Source organism: Falco punctatus (genome assembly GCF_963210335.1).
Source record: "Falco punctatus genome assembly, chromosome: 4".
NCBI lineage: Eukaryota > Metazoa > Chordata > Aves > Falconiformes > Falconidae > Falco > Falco punctatus.
In genome coordinates this window covers 14315204-14331697 of record NC_137583.1, presented here as the reverse complement: position 1 = coordinate 14331697, position 16494 = coordinate 14315204, and the positions used below count along the sequence as shown (strand labels likewise).

Below are 16494 nucleotides of genomic sequence, written 5' to 3'. Positions count from 1 at the left end.
CACAGCTGTCCCCGGCGGTCCCGGCCGCCGCTGCGGGGAACCGGAAGTCGCGTGCAAAGGCCGCGCCGGTTCTCGCGAGAGCGGGGAGGCGGAGCGAAGCCGCGGGCTGGGCGCGCGGAGGCGGGGCCTCGTCGTCACGGGCGGCGCGCGGAGCGCCGGTCCCTCCGCGCTAGAGGACACGGCCAAGATGGCGGCGGCTGCGGCGGCACTGCGGTACCTGGCCCCGCTGGGCGCCCGCCTCCCGCCGCAGGGCCGCGCCGCCGGGCGGCTGCTGCAGCAGCGCAGGGGACTCCGGCTCTCCGCGCCCGCCGCCATACAGGTAACGGGGCCGCCGCCGGCAGGGGTGCCCCGACAGCGGGGCTGGGGGCGCGGGGTGCGCGCCCCTCAGGGGAGTGTCCGGCTCCAGGGGGCGGGCGGGCGGGCGCTGAGGTGAAGCGAGCTGTGGTGAGGTGAGGTGAGGCGAGGGGGCTCCCCGCGTCACTGGCGTGCGGGGGGCCGGCGGCTGCGGGCCGTGCCCCCGTCCTGCCCGCCTGCCGCTTTCCCGCAGGTGACGGTGCGGGACGCGCTGAACCAGGCGCTGGATGAGGAGCTGGAGCGGGACGAGCGCGTCTTCCTGCTGGGCGAGGAGGTGGCCCAGTACGACGGTGCCTACAAGGTACGTGGATGCCGTTACCGGGTCGCGAAGGGGCCTCCGGTGGGCCCTGACTCCTGTGTCCTGCCCTGCAGATCTCCAGGGGTCTCTGGAAGAAGTACGGGGACAAGAGGGTGATGGATACCCCGATATCAGAGGTAAGGCTGCCCTGCTCCCTACCCCTGCCACCCCATCATCAGCCACTCCCCCAGTGCTTACCCCTTGGTCTCCTCTTTCAGATGGGCTTCACAGGAATCGCTGTCGGTGCTGCTATGGTTTGTACATTTGCATTCCCCTACTTATGATTTGAAAATTTAAAGCAAACTACTCTTATGTAAAAACACACTAATAAATACATCAAAATATATAATAGGCAGGGTTGAGACCAGTGTGTGAATTCATGACGTTCAACTTCTCCATGCAAGCAATCGATCAGGTTATAAACTCCGCTGCCAAGACCTGTTACATGTCTGCAGGAGCAATCGCCGTTCCCATCGTCTTCCGGGGCCCCAACGGGGCATCAGCTGGAGTTGCGGCTCAGCACTCACAATGCTTCGCAGCTTGGTATGGGCACTGCCCAGGACTGAAAGTTGTTAGTCCTTGGAGCTCAGAAGATGCCAAAGGTCTGTTGAAAGCATCAATCCGGGACGATAATCCAGGTGAGCACAGGCAGATCACGGCAATACCTAGCACTCAGTCCTGAAAAGAACATCCAATTTCCCCTCCTGCCCTATTGAAAAAAAAAATAATAAATTAAACCCTAAACACTTAAGGTTGCTTTACTGCAGCTTGAGGGTACTTACAAAGGCACAGAGGTATTTATTCTTTTCCTAACAGTCGCTTGCCTTGCTAGCAGTAGACCAATTTTGTGCTGTTGCCAGCTACGTATCTTTTGTGCTAGTGTGGTGCCCATCGGGAAACTTGGAAGCACTTTCGAATCTATCATAAAGGGGTTAAAAAGGATAAAGATGAGTCAGGAGGAGTTCGTGCATCTTCAGTGTCTTATGTAACTCATTTTTACAAGTCATGAAATTCAGGTGATAAATTCAGAATGTCATTAATTAAAAGCAGGGTGAGCTTTGTCTTTGTTTTTCACAAATATGCATGCAAAAATCTAAGACCTTTCTAAAAGTAGTAATTCTACCATCATGTACCAAAGTTAAATACCTGGCCTCATTTAAGACTAGTTGTAGCAAAAAAATATAAATAATTCAGCATTGAAGTAAAGACTGTGATTTTTTGTTTTTAATTACTTCCACAAATTTACTCAAGTCCTTGTTGCCTGGATGGGCTTAGTATCTTGAGCTAGTCTGCTGCAGTACCATTGATCATCGGTACAGTCCTGTGCCTGCAGATGTACATATTAATCCAAGTATGTTTTCTTCTAGTTGTGATGCTGGAAAATGAATTACTCTATGGCGTTCCCTTTGAAATGTCTGAACAGGCACAGTCAAAGGATTTTGTTGTTCCAATTGGAAAAGCTAAAATAGAAAGGGAAGGTAAGCTGGGAATACGGTTTGCTTCCTTATTGACTGAACTGCTTGGAGATTTTTTTTAATCTCTTAGCTATTCAGAATACTACTGTCATGGGGCACAGGAAAGCATTTCAAATGTTAAATGTTCAAGTGTTATTTTATCCAGTAGTATACTTTATTGTTCTGCTGCCCATATAAGGAAAGATCACTTGATAGTCTATATCTCATCTGAAACTATACTGTTCTAAAGGATTTGTTCCATAGTATAGAGATGAAGTAGGTGATGGCTGACACAATTTTTTCTTAACCTGAATATGTAATTTTGGTGAAAAATGCAGAAAGAGATCAGTCTAGTATTTCATACCATTTGCCCATAATTTACCACTGCATTATGGGAATGTTTGAAAAGGATAATCTGAAAACTACATTAAATATCTCTCCAGTTCACTGGATTAAAGGGTAAAGTCTGTGTCTCAGCAGTCCTTCTGCTACCACTCTTCATAGTATGTATGGGCGTAGAATACTTAACATTTCAAATAAATCTAAGGAACTTAAATTTACAAGAGAATCCTAATATTACCTTGAAAGTAGCCTGAGGTCTAGGAAAAAAGCTTTAAATCTGAAGGGTTTTTTCTTTATTAACATTTGTTTCTGTTCTAGGAACTCACGTTACATTAGTGTCACACTCAAGACCTGTTGGACACTGCTTGGAAGCAGCTGCTATACTTGCCAAAGAAGGTGTAGAGTGTGAGGTGGGTGGAGTTGCTGTTGCTTTTCCCTTCCCCTGAAGTGGGGAAAAAAAGCAGAGGGTCTTCTCATTCAGTTTCTGCAAAACTTCAGTATATTAATTGTAAGCTTCTTGTATTTATAAATGCCTTAATAGCATGTGGATTTCATGTTTCTGTATTCAAGCTTTTCATTACAAAATTAAGGTAGAACTATTCATGATTTTCAGATTGACCCAGCTGTGTGGTAAGCAGAACAATGACAGGATGTATTAGTGTGGTTGTATCTCAGTATAGCAAGATTTACCTAATCTGGGATTTTCCAGGAGCTACCAGAAACTGTTCCACACAGTCTCTTCCAGAATAAAAACTTAGAAATTTTACTAAGTCTTGTCTTCAAAGTGAGAATAGATGAAAGTGCTAAAGGGTAAGGGGGTAACTGACAGGCTTAGATCACAGCAAAACTCACAGTCATCCCCCTGCTCTTCCCCTCCCGCCCCCCAGGTTATAAATCTGCGTACCATTCGACCAATGGATATTGAAACAGTGGAAGCCAGCGTCGTAAAGACAAACCATCTTGTAACTGTAGAAGGAGGTTGGCCGCAATTTGGAGTAGGAGCTGAAATCTGTGCCAGGATCATGGAAGGTACCGAGTTTTGCAGTATACTTGTTGATCTTGCCTGTCTAAATCCCAATGACTTCTTCATAAAGCCAGATAAAGGCAAAGTTAGGGTTTTCTATCTGAGGAGCTTGAGCCTAGCTGTCTTGCTCTAGATATTTTCACAGGGTGGAAACAGCTCGTCTTCTGTTGTGAGTGATTGTTACCCTAAGAACCCAACTGCGTGAGAAGCAGGATGGAAACTTTATCTAAACCATAGCGCATGAATATAAACAAGCAGGAACAGCTCTCTCTAGAATACTAGAGCTACAAGAACAAAATACTTTAAATAGATTAAGATTCAGAAACTGAATTGAGAGAAAACTGTAGGGCATGGCAACCTGACAATTGTCTTCTGTTTCAGGATCTGCCTTCAACTACTTGGATGCTCCAGCTGTGCGTGTCACCGGTGCAGATGTTCCCATGCCTTACGCAAAAATTTTAGAAGATAACTGCATACCTCAAGTCAAGGATATAATATTTGCAGTGAAGAAAACTTTGAATATCTGAGTTGTAAATACATGGTTTAAAGTCCTGCTTTACAAATTATTCATGGTGTAGGGCATGTTGTATGCGTAACTTTTGTTGTATACCTACACAAAGTTTTGTACAGTGGAGAAAGTATAGTGACCTCCCAGAATATTTATATGGGGTTACCTTCTAAGCCACACTTCATATAAGCAACAGTGCGGGAGCGCTTGTTTGTTCAGTGGTACCAGGTGCGTTGGTGCTACTGTATGCAGAGAAATCCTATTTTAAATTCAGAGTGAGGAAAAAATCCTCCGTTTCTGCTTGGCTTGTAATTACCAGACTAGCTGTGTTAAACTGGGTCTAGTGGTGGTTGAGTGAAGAACTGCCTTAAGCAAGAGGAGGCCCTGAGGCTGGTCCTGGAGCACTGTACAGCTCTCTAGGAGCCCAGGGTCACAAGGCTTATTAGAGGTGAATGATCAAACAGGAGCAAGTGAAGCCTTGCTTTTCCGTTACACAGTTAAGTGCAACAGCTCATAAAGTGGCAGCTTTGGAATCCTGTGGTATGGGTTAAGAGAGAGCTGCCATGTTTAGTTTGAAAAGCACTCCGCTCACGCAGGAAAGCTGCACAAGAGCTTAAATAAAGATCCTGATCCCATTCAGTATGTCATGGGTAACACTACATAACTTTTCTTTACTAGCTGCCACATACAGTGATAAAAAGAAAGAAAACTTGCCCAAATGTTTTATGGTTTTGGTTTTTTTAACTCATCACATGGGCCAACAGCATCCTCAAACTACAGTTCTTACAGTGCAAAGTAAGTTATTTTATTCAGACGCAGGGAGCCTGGCTCTGAAGCAGCAGTTGTGTAGATTGTGTTTGAAGAGCCAGGAAACAGTCGCAGCAGCCTTTTTTGGGAGATCGCCACGTCCAAGGGTTTAGCAAAGGCCTAGTCCTGACAGGCAGGGAGAGCCTGCAAGGCTTCGTTCAGCAGCTTCTGGTACAGAGTAAAAGCTGCTTTTAGGAGTCTGTGGTGTGGCTTGCTCTATACCCCAGGGAGGGTGGCTTTCCAGTGAACTGTTGCAGAGGAGATCCTTACCTCTGTAAGGAGACAGAAGAGCTCGGGTCCTTTCAGTGAAGGGCCAGGAATATCTTTCAGGGTATTTCCTTTAGCAGAGGTGCTGTTAGGTTCTTAGGAAGTCTGGTTTGTAGGTGCAGTCCTAGCTGAACATACCCACCACCACGCTGCCGAAGGAATTCCATTAACATTTTAATAAAAATGACTGAATATCACAGGTTACATGAAATTTTGTACAGACATTCTCTGCATAGTAACAAACACTGATGTACTTGAATTTAAAAAATGGATTATCTATAATCCTTTAAAGTGCAATTTGTTTAAGGTTTTAAATCAAGAAGGATCTCTCAATAAAGTTTAAGCTGTAGAATTAACTTGAAGTAACTTTGCATTTAACTAAATCAAGAATAATATCCCAGTGCCCTGTTAACTCCCATTTCAACTGTTTCCTCATTTAAAACACTTTCCCTTAGAGTTACAGGTAGGATGTCCATTTAAACAAGTTTAATAAGACAGCATTTTTACTCCACCAGCAAATATGGTGGGAATAAGATTTAATTCTCCAGTTCCCTCACCTGTGCAGTATGCTTTAAGGGTTGGGGGAGTTGGATTATCTAAAACAAAACTTGCTGATTCGATGCAGCAAGAATTAAGATGAGTTACAAGTGCATGAAAAGAGTTGAAAAACTGAGCAGGCTAAAACTGCGTTCCTGTAACTTGAAAAAACGGGGTGGAATTGAGCTTGAAAAAAAAAATGTATTAATTCACCATGATCATGGTCATTCCTATTTTCAGATTTTTATTCAGCTATATAGAAATTGCTGTACCCCTGAAAATTGTAGCTAGAGAACAAAGTTCTTGAACCCAAGTCGAGAATGGAGTACTTATCACGGCATGGCAATGCAATTCAGACAGGGCAGTGCTGCTACTCAAGGAAAGCTGAAACGGGTAAATGGAGCTACAGCATGATTAGCCGCTATATGCTGGTGGATCAGTCACTGGTCAGGAGGGTCTTGTCCCAGACAGCACAGGAGGGGGAGAGGGAATTCAATCCTGGTGTGACCAGTGGCCTCAGCTGATCCTGGGAGCACTGTAGTCACACGTCTGTGTTTTCTTCAGAGTTCCTTTCTGAAAGTTTTGAATGGAGCTGAGTAAGGCTCCTCGGCTTGCACTGACATTGGGCTGCGGGCTTGGCTGCGTTGGCACCTCTGTACTTGGAGGAGGAGCTGCTGGTGGCAGGGGTGGCGGTGGTGGTGCTGGGGGTATCGACGATGCTCCTGTTGAGTTGAGGAGAGAAGATGTAGTTTGATTATGCCAAGGAGGCTATGCCACAGGACTGCGGCTGCTTAGCTGGGCTTGGGTCAGTCCTGCACTAGTCACGTCATTCTCTGAATGCTAGTGGAGTGTGAAGAACAGAATGGATGAAAAATGCCAAAGTGATCAAATCCCTCTATCTGCAGGTGAGTTGCGTCATCTGAGGCACCTCTGAAATGAAGCCTGAAGTGCCTCAGTACTCGGGGATGCAAAACACGACTCAAATGTGATCTTGCACCAAAGGAAAAGGAGATCTTAACAGGACTTCCCAGCTCCGGCTTCTCTTGTTTGTCCCCAGCAAAGCAGTTTGCTCTTTGGGTCATGAACAGCAACAAAGACGGGAAGCAAACACATGACTAATTCTACTTTCTTACGAAGGACCACATCGCTGTATTCTCCATTTTTAAAGTACTAACTGCAGATAGAGTTTTCTGGAAGTGTTTTACATTTCCACAGTACCGTCAAGACTTTCTCCAAACATGCTGTAGCACATGCTTGTTCCACAGGCTCAATGAATCACAACAATCTGCCGCTCACACTGCTTGCCTGCCTCTCGTGTTCCCACCAGGCACCTCTGTACTCTAGCCCCTGCTTTCTACCCGTCACATCCGTCTCATGCCGATCATGCCTCAGCCTCCGCATCCTGCCTCCCTGGGAAGCCAGAGCCCAGAGCGGCACACGCAGACAGCCAGCCCAGCAGCGAGAGCCTGCCTGGAGGTGCTTCCTGGCAGCTCAGACTCACTCAGGTGGCTTTATTTGCCCCAAGCAGCTCTGCCAAACACCCTACCTCGTGCAACGTTGCTGCTGCACATTGCACCATTGTTCCTACGCAATATAATCAAAGAATCAGGCAGGCTTGAGAGTAAAGGGCTTCAGAGGTGACCACTTGCTGTTCCACAAGACATCCGCGTGAAGGTGGCATTTACAGCCCATCACCAGCTCTATGGGGAATGATGGACCCGTCTTGTCTCATACATTCTGCAATGATTAATATCTTAGAGCTATTCAACAGTGAATTTTAACTCCATCATCTAGATCATGAGTTATTCCATAGACTACGGAGACAAACGGCACCTATAGGCAAACACCTGCCTCCAGCAGCTCTAACCTACAAAGAGGAATATACTGGTAAGTGGCAAGAACTATGATGCTGAAGGACAGCAAAGCAAATCATGAGGCCAACCAAGAGACCGTGGTTACTGAAGTAGAACTGCTTGCTAAGTAGTAAGCAAATACCAAGCAGTTACAGGACATACCACACGGACTCAAGAGGCATTCAGTGAAGGATAAAGCTCAGCTACAGAAAACAAAAAGCAAAGTTCGCTGTGCTCCACGTCTCTCTCAATTCCTCACTAACACTTGCTCTCAGACTAACAAGTAATAGTAAAAAAGTAACCACTGTGATTAAAAAAAAACAGTTATACTTGATGAAAGTCATAACTCCAAGCTCCCTCATTGTCTATTTGCCCCAGTCTTTGAAGAGACTTTTCCCATATGGGAGCAAGCTCAAAATGCAGAATATTCACACAAAGCATCTAATTTTGCCAGTGCACATTAATACACGCTATGACTGTAGCACTTCCAGCTCTTCAGGAGAAATTCTCATTGGCATGAAAACCTGTGACAACAAAACATGGGAGTACATATTGGGCTTATCTTCACTCTCCTCCCTTCCAGGGGAAATACTCGAGTCCTGGTAGAAATATCAGAGATCAACTGAAACAATTTAACACGCTTGTTGCATGTGGATCAACTGCTCTCTTAAGTAATCAAAACATTACACAATGTCAGCACAAACTGAAATAAATTACATATCGATGCCTTGGGGCCATCTAACTTATCCAAATCTACTTTTTACACTAGCCAAAGATGTAAGTCAATTTATTCTTAGAAATACTGGAAAACCATCCCCTAGGTTAGCGTCCTGTTTCTCATGTGTGTATAGACTGTCAGCAAAGCACAGCAAAGCAGAACTTGACACTTTACCAAAGGAAGAACAAGACCAAGAACAGTTGAAGTAACCGCTTTTGTGGTTAAAGTGGTCAGAGCAGAACACTGTAGGACTGGCGTACCAACGCTATCACCAAACTGATCAGATGAACTGCTGTAAAAGAGCCAAGACAAGCTAAGCCCTAAATTAAATGGCCTGAAAGAGATGCAAGAACGGCAGAGAACAAAAGATTTTTGACTGAAACTGCAAAGTGAGGTTGAAGTGGCTGTGCAAGCAGTTGTACAAGATGTGACAGGGAATGACCATGAAAACAGCAGCCAGGACTCGGTATGGAACACAAATACAACAGTAGCACATGCAGTGAAAGAAGGTATGCATTTGATAGAAAGGGGCGCAAAAAAGCCACGAAGTGCTTGGATCAGAAAGTATTATTAAGCCAAGATTCCACATTATCTTCAAATTTTGGTCATGTTATTTTACAATGGGTATAGAAAAGACAGGGAAGTAGGGGGAGAGGCCACCTTCCTTCCTGGAAAATTGTTAAATTCCTCAAGACTCACTATTCCTGAAACTGAACGGACGACAACATCATACAGTTAAACTCTTGGGAGGCTGATTACAGACAATACTCTTACACCTCAGCTCTGCCTTAAAACACAAATACACACAGGTTTGAGCATGGTACCTGACTAGCTATGAGCATTACATATTGAACCTCTTAATTCAGAGCACGATTCTGAAAATATTCAGATACATTCATTCCAGTTAGCTGACCAAAACCATGCTGTCCTCTTCCTGACACAAGTGGTGCAAAGGAAATCTTAGTTCACGCTTGTGTACTTATATGCAGTTACATCTAGAGATTAAATTGTTCTGCCCAACAATGAAATATTTTCCTTTATTTACTAGAAAAAAACCACATTTGAGACAAGTGCTCACTTATGACTAGACCTTTCCAATACATATTTTGGAAGAAGTTGCCTGTAAACACACATTTTACTCATTCATGCAGTTGTAAGAATAAAACACTCAAACAAGAACTTACCAAGGGTTTTTTACAGGGACATTTTTGTTAAAAGAGTGTGTTAAAAGGAATAGGAAGTAAATCAGATGCTGTAAACTTGATGCCTGAATTGAAACAAAAACTTAATTATGAATTTAAAGTGACAGTAATTGAGCAAACAGCATTAAAAACTTGGCTAAGAATGGGATGCAAACAAAGAAAATCATTTTAGTTATAGAGTTTTTAAAGATGCTGTATTTCATTAAAATAATCCATAAGAATGTTCAGATCTTTTTCTTCTATTCCCTCCCAATACTAAGCAAGTTCAAGATTTGCATTCAACTTTCCCATACAGAAACAGAGCATCTTTAAAGAGATAAATCAGCATTAGCTTACTTTTCCGAAAATTCACGTTCAAAATGATGCATGCTCTATTGAAGACAGCAGAGAAAGAGAGAGGACACAAGTTAATCATCTGGTTCTCGTGTCAAGGTAAGAAAAACACATACTGTTAGCTGGAAAGTTAGTACAAAAATCAATACATTCTTATTCACTGACAAATATGATAGCAGACTGACTATTTCTATTACGCATACAATACTTTGTCTGATTCTGAATAATGAACCACAATTTTCCATGCTATAAGCATGTATCACACTTGAACAAATACTACACACATGCTTTCAGTTGCACATGCCATAATTCAAGCTTTACAGGATTCAAGTGGATTTAGAGAGCTTTAGCAAGAAATCTGCAGGAAGATTAGCCACAGAAGATGAAATCCATTCAGTTCAAGGAACATTTCCTGTCGTATTAACACCTGTATTTACACTTATGCAGCATAGGTCAGAGACACTCAAGAAGAGCAGTTACTAAAGCATTCAAATTGTCTTACAGAAAGATGAAGGGCAGAAAAGGTGCACCATATGGGTGTCTATGAAACATGTGTCGCACTGAAGGATTCAGAACAACTGGCACAGGAAAAGATAGCTCAAGTTTAGTACAACTCTTTCACTTTATTCCTGCAGGGAAACCCAGGGAAGCAGAAACGACACCCTCCAAACTTTCCTCTATTGTAAGAGCTCACTGGTATTTTATGGGCTTACTGAATTTAGGGAAGATGCAGTGAAGTTTTAAATAACTCATACCACAGTGTTCTGCATCCCTTCTGATACCACAAGGAAAAATAACAGATTTTCAAGGAAGCAAGGAATTGTGCAAGTGGAGTAAAAAGAATCAAACATTTAAGGGAGAATGTCAGAAACAGGGACAGTTACATCAGAATCACTTGCCGTGATCTAAACAACATATTTCAAAGATGTTACTTAGCCAAGTATCTGCAACAAAACCAGCCCAAAATATTCTAGTCAACGAGAAAAGCCCATGAGAGCCTGTTTCCAGCAGACGCCTTTCCCCTCAGAGCAGGTCATGCATTCGACCCCGCAGCTACAGCTGTCATCACAAAGCCAGCCTAAGCCAGCCATCATTTTATTTCTTAGTCTGTTCTGCATTGACTATACCAAGCACTCTCCTGCAAGCTAATTCTCAGAAGGCCTTTGCTCGGAGACAAGGCACCTCTCAACATGTGAGAGACCCCCTGAACGAGGTTCCTTCCCCAGGGCATGTCAGCCGGGAGCCCACTCCCCTTGTGTCAGCGTCTGGCTCTGCACATACCCACACACTACATTGGTTTGGCTGGTTACAGGCCAGGACAAGAGCTCCTGTTGGGAATGCTTTTCCATGTCAGCCTTCATTTTGCCATGGCATCACATCAGCAAGATGCTTTGAGATGCCATGATTCTAACACAACCGCAACCAAACCAGAAAGACAGACTGAAAGCCTCACTCCCCTTTTGAGTCATCTCACCACGCTGGTACCCACAAGCAATTCGGGTTTAGAGGTAAATATCCTTAGTAAGTTCAAGGAAACTGGAGGAGAGAGATACAAGCATTACTAGTCACAAAGAAAGTCCTACCGTGGGGCCAGCGACTTTCATAGAGTCATTAACAGCATACTTGCTTAGAAGAGCTAGATGTACAACATTGCTGGTGAAAAAAATCAGGCACACTAGCTTTCTCTTAGAACTCTTACCTGAAGTTTCTTCTAGGAATTTGACTCACAAAAGCATTCCTGAAATGGTGACATTTGCCTTTACACCCCAAAAAGATCAAAGCCATCAGCATACTAAAGCATTTTCCGATTTGATTGCAAGTAGGGCCCTGCTCACCACAAGCCACCAAGAGCACAGTGGCAGCAAGATGACTGACACGCAGGGTCAATGCAATTTGAACAACAGAGCTGAGTTTTGAGTCCAAACTTGAACTATTTTTAGCTAGTCATTTGAGCCACATCCACATACAAACCTGCATCACACGCTCAAAACTTGAAAAAGTTTTCAACCAAGTTCCAACAGGTTCAAGTTAAAACATAAGTAAAAGGTAGTTTTATTGCAGGAAAAAAAAAAGTTTTCTAAACATGTGTCCATTCAGTGGGCATAAGGTTTTCTTCTGCATTTTCAGCTACTTCCTTATTACAGCACACAGAACTTGAAATAAACCCTCCAGCTAAGAGTCAGTACATCCAGAGAACAGCACTGTTATTGTGCAACACGATAACAGTAACCATCTTGTTTAGACTAACGGGGAGAAGTTAGTTCATAAAATAAGGCTTCAGCATACCCTGAACTTGAAGGAGAACTGACCGATTTGAATTTCAGCATGACTGATGTGAATTACATCACACAGTGCGCAGCATCCTTGGAAAGACCATCCACAGCAAACACAAATTTGATTGCATTGCTTTAGTTAACGAGTTGAGCTGTGCAGAAAGTTCCTGGGAGTAGAAATCATGTGGCATGAGTCATTGTAACAAATGGCAATGCTATAGACTGCTTCCCTTCTAGAACTGTATTCCACTAACACCTTTTGCTGTTAATGTTTGCCCGCGCTCCCCTTCCAGCCTTTCAGACTGAAGCACATCCACTATTGCTCAATATTCAGACTTGTCATCAAACTTTCATAAGCATTTCTATTGCCCACTCAAGCAGATTCTTCACCACTTCCTACCACCTGTCCTAAACGTTAGCAAAACTGTTGGCACAGCTACCCAGCAAACTGGAAAACAGAACTAGCCAAAAATCATAAAGAAATTATTTTTAACCCAAATCAGTCTCTTGTTTCTACCAGTTCTATGGCTGTTATCAATGGGCTGCAGCAGAACTGGGGAGGATTTAGGCAGCCTAAGCCACTGAATTTGTTACACCCAAAATTCCCTAAAACTACATCACAGCAGTACAGATGTACAGAGAGAATACACAGAGACAAGGGATCAACAAACAGTATTTGGGAGTCAACAGACCATTCACACCAGAACAAATGGCCCAAAAGCGCCTGGAAAGTAGCAATGTCGGTAGGACTGGAGTAATAAAGACTATGAAGGAAGCACTTACACTCTACGGGTAAATCATTTCAGGTATATCTCACAAAAGGTTGTTAAATGAAAGAACAACAGTATTAAAAGGTTCTCTATTGCCCTCAAAAGAGAGCACATGCCCACACTCAGGCTGACATAAGATAAATTTCATCTCTGCGTTCCATCCTTGGAAACCACCGTTCCTTAACCATCCTTGGGAATAACACCCACAGTTGAGGGGCAGGGGGGAAAACAAACAAAAAAAAAAAAAGAAAACCAAAGAAAAAGACAAACACTGTAACGACTCTTGAACTTACCTGCCGTAGAGGGCGGAGTGGGGGATGACGGAGATGTTAATGGGGAACTCGCCCCAGAGCCTGCTAAATAAAACAACAGTCTAGTAACTAAAGCTGCAACATTAGAATTCAAGACGGTCAGACAAGGCAGATTGTTGGAAACAGGCCAGCTTTATTGACTGAAGATCCAATCCTGCTTCCACTGAAATCTTGTGAAAGATTCTCATTCATAGGAACGGTGTTGCTCAGACCCGATCTGAACAGAGGCTTTACAGTACACAGTACCAGAGGAGGTCCAAACACGTGAGAAGCATACTCAACAGTACTCCTCAATGGGAAACACTTCTGTTCTCTTGCTTAGGCTGTTGGAATTCAGCGTCCAAATTCTGTTCTCCTTAAGAGCTGTGCCACTGCATGCATGGCACCCCATTTCTCCTTCTAAGAGATGATTTTCAGTCAGTTGCTGTACTCCACAAGTTACTCTCACATCTGACTATTCCAGAATAGGCTGTGTTTGGACACATTTTAGCCAAGCAAGTCAACTCTGTTGAACTGTTTGGTAGTAGAAACCATTCCTTTTAACTAAATGAAGACCTGTCAAAGGCTCTGTTGTTTTAGAATTTGGCACTGAAGCAGCAATTAAAACAGATAATTTTCTCATTCATCTTAACACCTTACTAAACACAGATCACCACAGAGTTTCTCCTTGGAGGCTGCATTATGAGATGGCCCAAATAATGGATGTTATTATTATTATTATTACACTCAAATATCAAAACAGAATGAAGAGACTGATTTTTTGGGTTTTTTTGAGGAATGGGGCACAGAAGAGAGGACACATTGCTTTAAATTGGGCAGCTGAAAATCTAACACTGACAGTATTTTTAATCCCTCCATTTATCTATTATTAAATACCCAAATACTACCAAAGTGGTATCAGGCTTTGGTAGTCCAATATTAATGTGTAAACAGATGGTGACCCTAGATCTTTTAAGCCAGAAAATGAAAGCAACAACAAAAACATTGACATAGCTGTGTAGAAGCAAGCTCTTCTCTCTGTAGTTACCTGAGTTATTTGAGTTGCTGTATTTTGCTGAGTGTTCTTCCCCACTTTCACAGGCAGAGCGTTTTGACTTCTATTTTAAAGAAGAAACAGAAGATGGGAATGAATAATCACTTTTCCACAGTAAGGACTGAACTGACACACAGATTTGTAACAGCCATCCACTGTATCACACACTGTATCAATGCCGAGCAGCCTCCTCCCCACATCCAACACGTGCTGCCGTGATGACAACAGCAGCAAGGCTGCTCTGCGCTCAGATATCTCCAGGCAAACAACCACAGCAACTCCAGTACACTCTGGCCAGAAAGGAGAGGTAGAAAACTGACCCACCAAAAAGAAACACAGGCAGCATGTTGCAGGAGCAGACTGAAAAAGGCTCCAATACCCTCACGGAGCAGTAAGAAGCAGCACAGGTTATCATCTGTGTATGATGTTAACTCAGACTGTTCACACAGCCATGTCAGACCGGTTAAACCAATATGCAAGTCAGCCGAGGTCTTAAAATTCTTAGGAAATCTATTGGTTAGCTACAGAAGTGAAAACAATCAGGAAGCAGCACAGAAAAACACAGGGCAGAATAGAGCAGCGTACCTGCGGCTGTGCATGCCAAACGTTAAACAAAGACACGTCTTTTTCTGTGTGAGAAACCTACTTAGAGACTGCTTACTTTTCGTGCTAAGATCTTCCTTTTCTTTTTTTCTTCTTCAGAGCCATGATGAGATTGAGCTCTTGTCAGCCTTCTGTGCTGGTGAATCTTCAAGATGAAGAAAAACAGAAAAAGACCCTGTTAAGATCTTCAATGTTCTCACCCAAGGCATATGTTTGGGGTACAAGAAAACACACTGAGTCACTTTGCATGTTTAGTTTTCTCCTTTCATTTTCCATTTTTATCTTTAAATAAAATGCTGGTAGAGGATGGAGCCTCATCCTGCAGTTAAAATGATCCTTTACTTTAACTTAGGAGCCACTGCCTGTGAAGCTGCATCACTTAGAACAGTGAAATGCCATAAAATCAACAGCTGTTCTACAGCTCCATACTGCATTTTTGGGAAAGAAAAATCTGTTGATGAAAGCCTTTACTACTCAGAATCACTTTTGAGTAAAAACTCTCTTTCCCCATCTAAAAGTGGTAAGAGGAAATGGAATGTCTGTAGAAAATACAGTAAAGAAATGCAGACGTTACCAATTTCTGTTCTTCTGTTAATCGTTTTTCTATGCATTCCTTGGAGGTTTTCAATGCCTCTTTTAGCTTAGTAGGAATCTAACACATGATGGGGAGGAAAAAAAAAATCATAGCACCAAATGTGACAAAAGAAAACACAACTTCACCACTTAAAACTCACCATTCATCTGGTCATGTTGCTTACCTAAAGACACCATTCCCCTAGTGAAGGGGAAAAGATGACTCTAGATGGATGTTTTCCACGCAAAACCTAGCTACAGATCTAGCAGCACAGACAAAGGAACGCTAAATAATGGAAGGGACCCTCTAATGGCAGGGACAGTGAACTATTTTCATGCTCCAGTCACATCCCCAAACTGCCATGAGGCTGACAACGCAAGACACATGGCAGCGTGCCCTCCAGAAGAAGTGCTCTGGGGCAGCTCCCCAGTGGGAGCAGAGGTGGCTCCCCACGTCCTGGGGACTGGGGACACTGGCAACAGTGTGCTTATGGTCTCACCTAGCAAAATCAGTTTTCACAGGTTTTAGCAATTTGTTTCATCTCACTGAAAGGGACCCGTGTTACTTAGTGACCTCTGCTCAGATAAAGCGCCATCATTAGTCACACAAATGAGCTCCAGGACAGGAACTGCGCTTGAACACTCACAGGTCACACAGTGCCTCCCTTCTAAGGGGTGATATAATGTTCTTGGGTACAGTTCAGCAAAGGAACCCAAATACTGATGGCAATCACCATAAAGCCAAATCTCCTCTACGCTACCTGTTAATTAACGTGTAGCTACCCGCAGCCTGGCACTTCCACAAACATCAACAAATCAATGTTCAACTCTACCTTAAACTGTGGTTTCTCGGAGTTTGTTAGCAGGACATCACTGAATAATCTGTGAATGGATAAAAAAAAATACAGAAAAAAAAAAAAAAGAACATTATTCCCGAGATACAAGCAGAACCACAGCTAGAATACCGCTGGTACTGTTCGCTTAACTCCCTCTTTCTCCTTTTCCACCTCTGTCCTCATCCCTAGGCCACTGTTTGGGTTTTTTCCCCACAGGTTTTTATGTACTGCTTTTGATTTTCCAAGCACTGCTGTAAAATTACCAGCATTCAACCCTCAGAATGTAGCCACTACTGATGGCAGAGTAAGCAAGACTGCGTGAAATATTTTGGAAGTTGATAGAACAGGTACAATTATCAAAGGCAGAGAAGGGTACCCCTGAAAAGAACACCTTTTCC

General features: G+C 43.4%; 2 protein-coding genes across 11 annotated transcripts in view; one reads left to right on the top strand and one right to left on the bottom strand.

Annotated features, from left to right (window-relative positions):
- Positions 1-114: 114 nt before the first annotated feature.
- PDHB (pyruvate dehydrogenase E1 subunit beta) lies at positions 115-5416 on the top strand. The gene is made up of 9 exons (XM_080382908.1): positions 115-319; positions 548-655; positions 727-789; positions 871-906; positions 1005-1290; positions 2020-2130; positions 2767-2858; positions 3336-3477; positions 3854-5416. The coding sequence occupies exons 1-9, from the start codon at positions 188-190 to the stop codon at positions 3997-3999; spliced, it is 1116 nt and encodes a 371-aa protein (XP_080239034.1). The 5' UTR covers positions 115-187; the 3' UTR covers positions 4000-5416.
- PXK (PX domain containing serine/threonine kinase like) overlaps positions 5216-16494 on the bottom strand; it is a 36938-nt gene continuing 25659 nt past the window's right edge. For 3 of the 10 annotated variants that reach the window (XM_080382897.1, XM_080382906.1, XM_080382898.1), the window contains exons 13-18: positions 16094-16142; positions 15262-15339; positions 14746-14832; positions 14079-14148; positions 13034-13096; positions 5216-6313 (exon numbers count right to left, since the gene is read on the bottom strand). In XM_080382897.1, coding sequence (XP_080239023.1) covers positions 6108-6313; positions 13034-13096; positions 14079-14148; positions 14746-14832; positions 15262-15339; positions 16094-16142 — 553 coding nt within the window. In that variant the 3' untranslated portion in view covers positions 5216-6107. The other 7 variants (XM_080382901.1, XM_080382902.1, XM_080382904.1 and 4 more) reach the window with 7 other exon arrangements.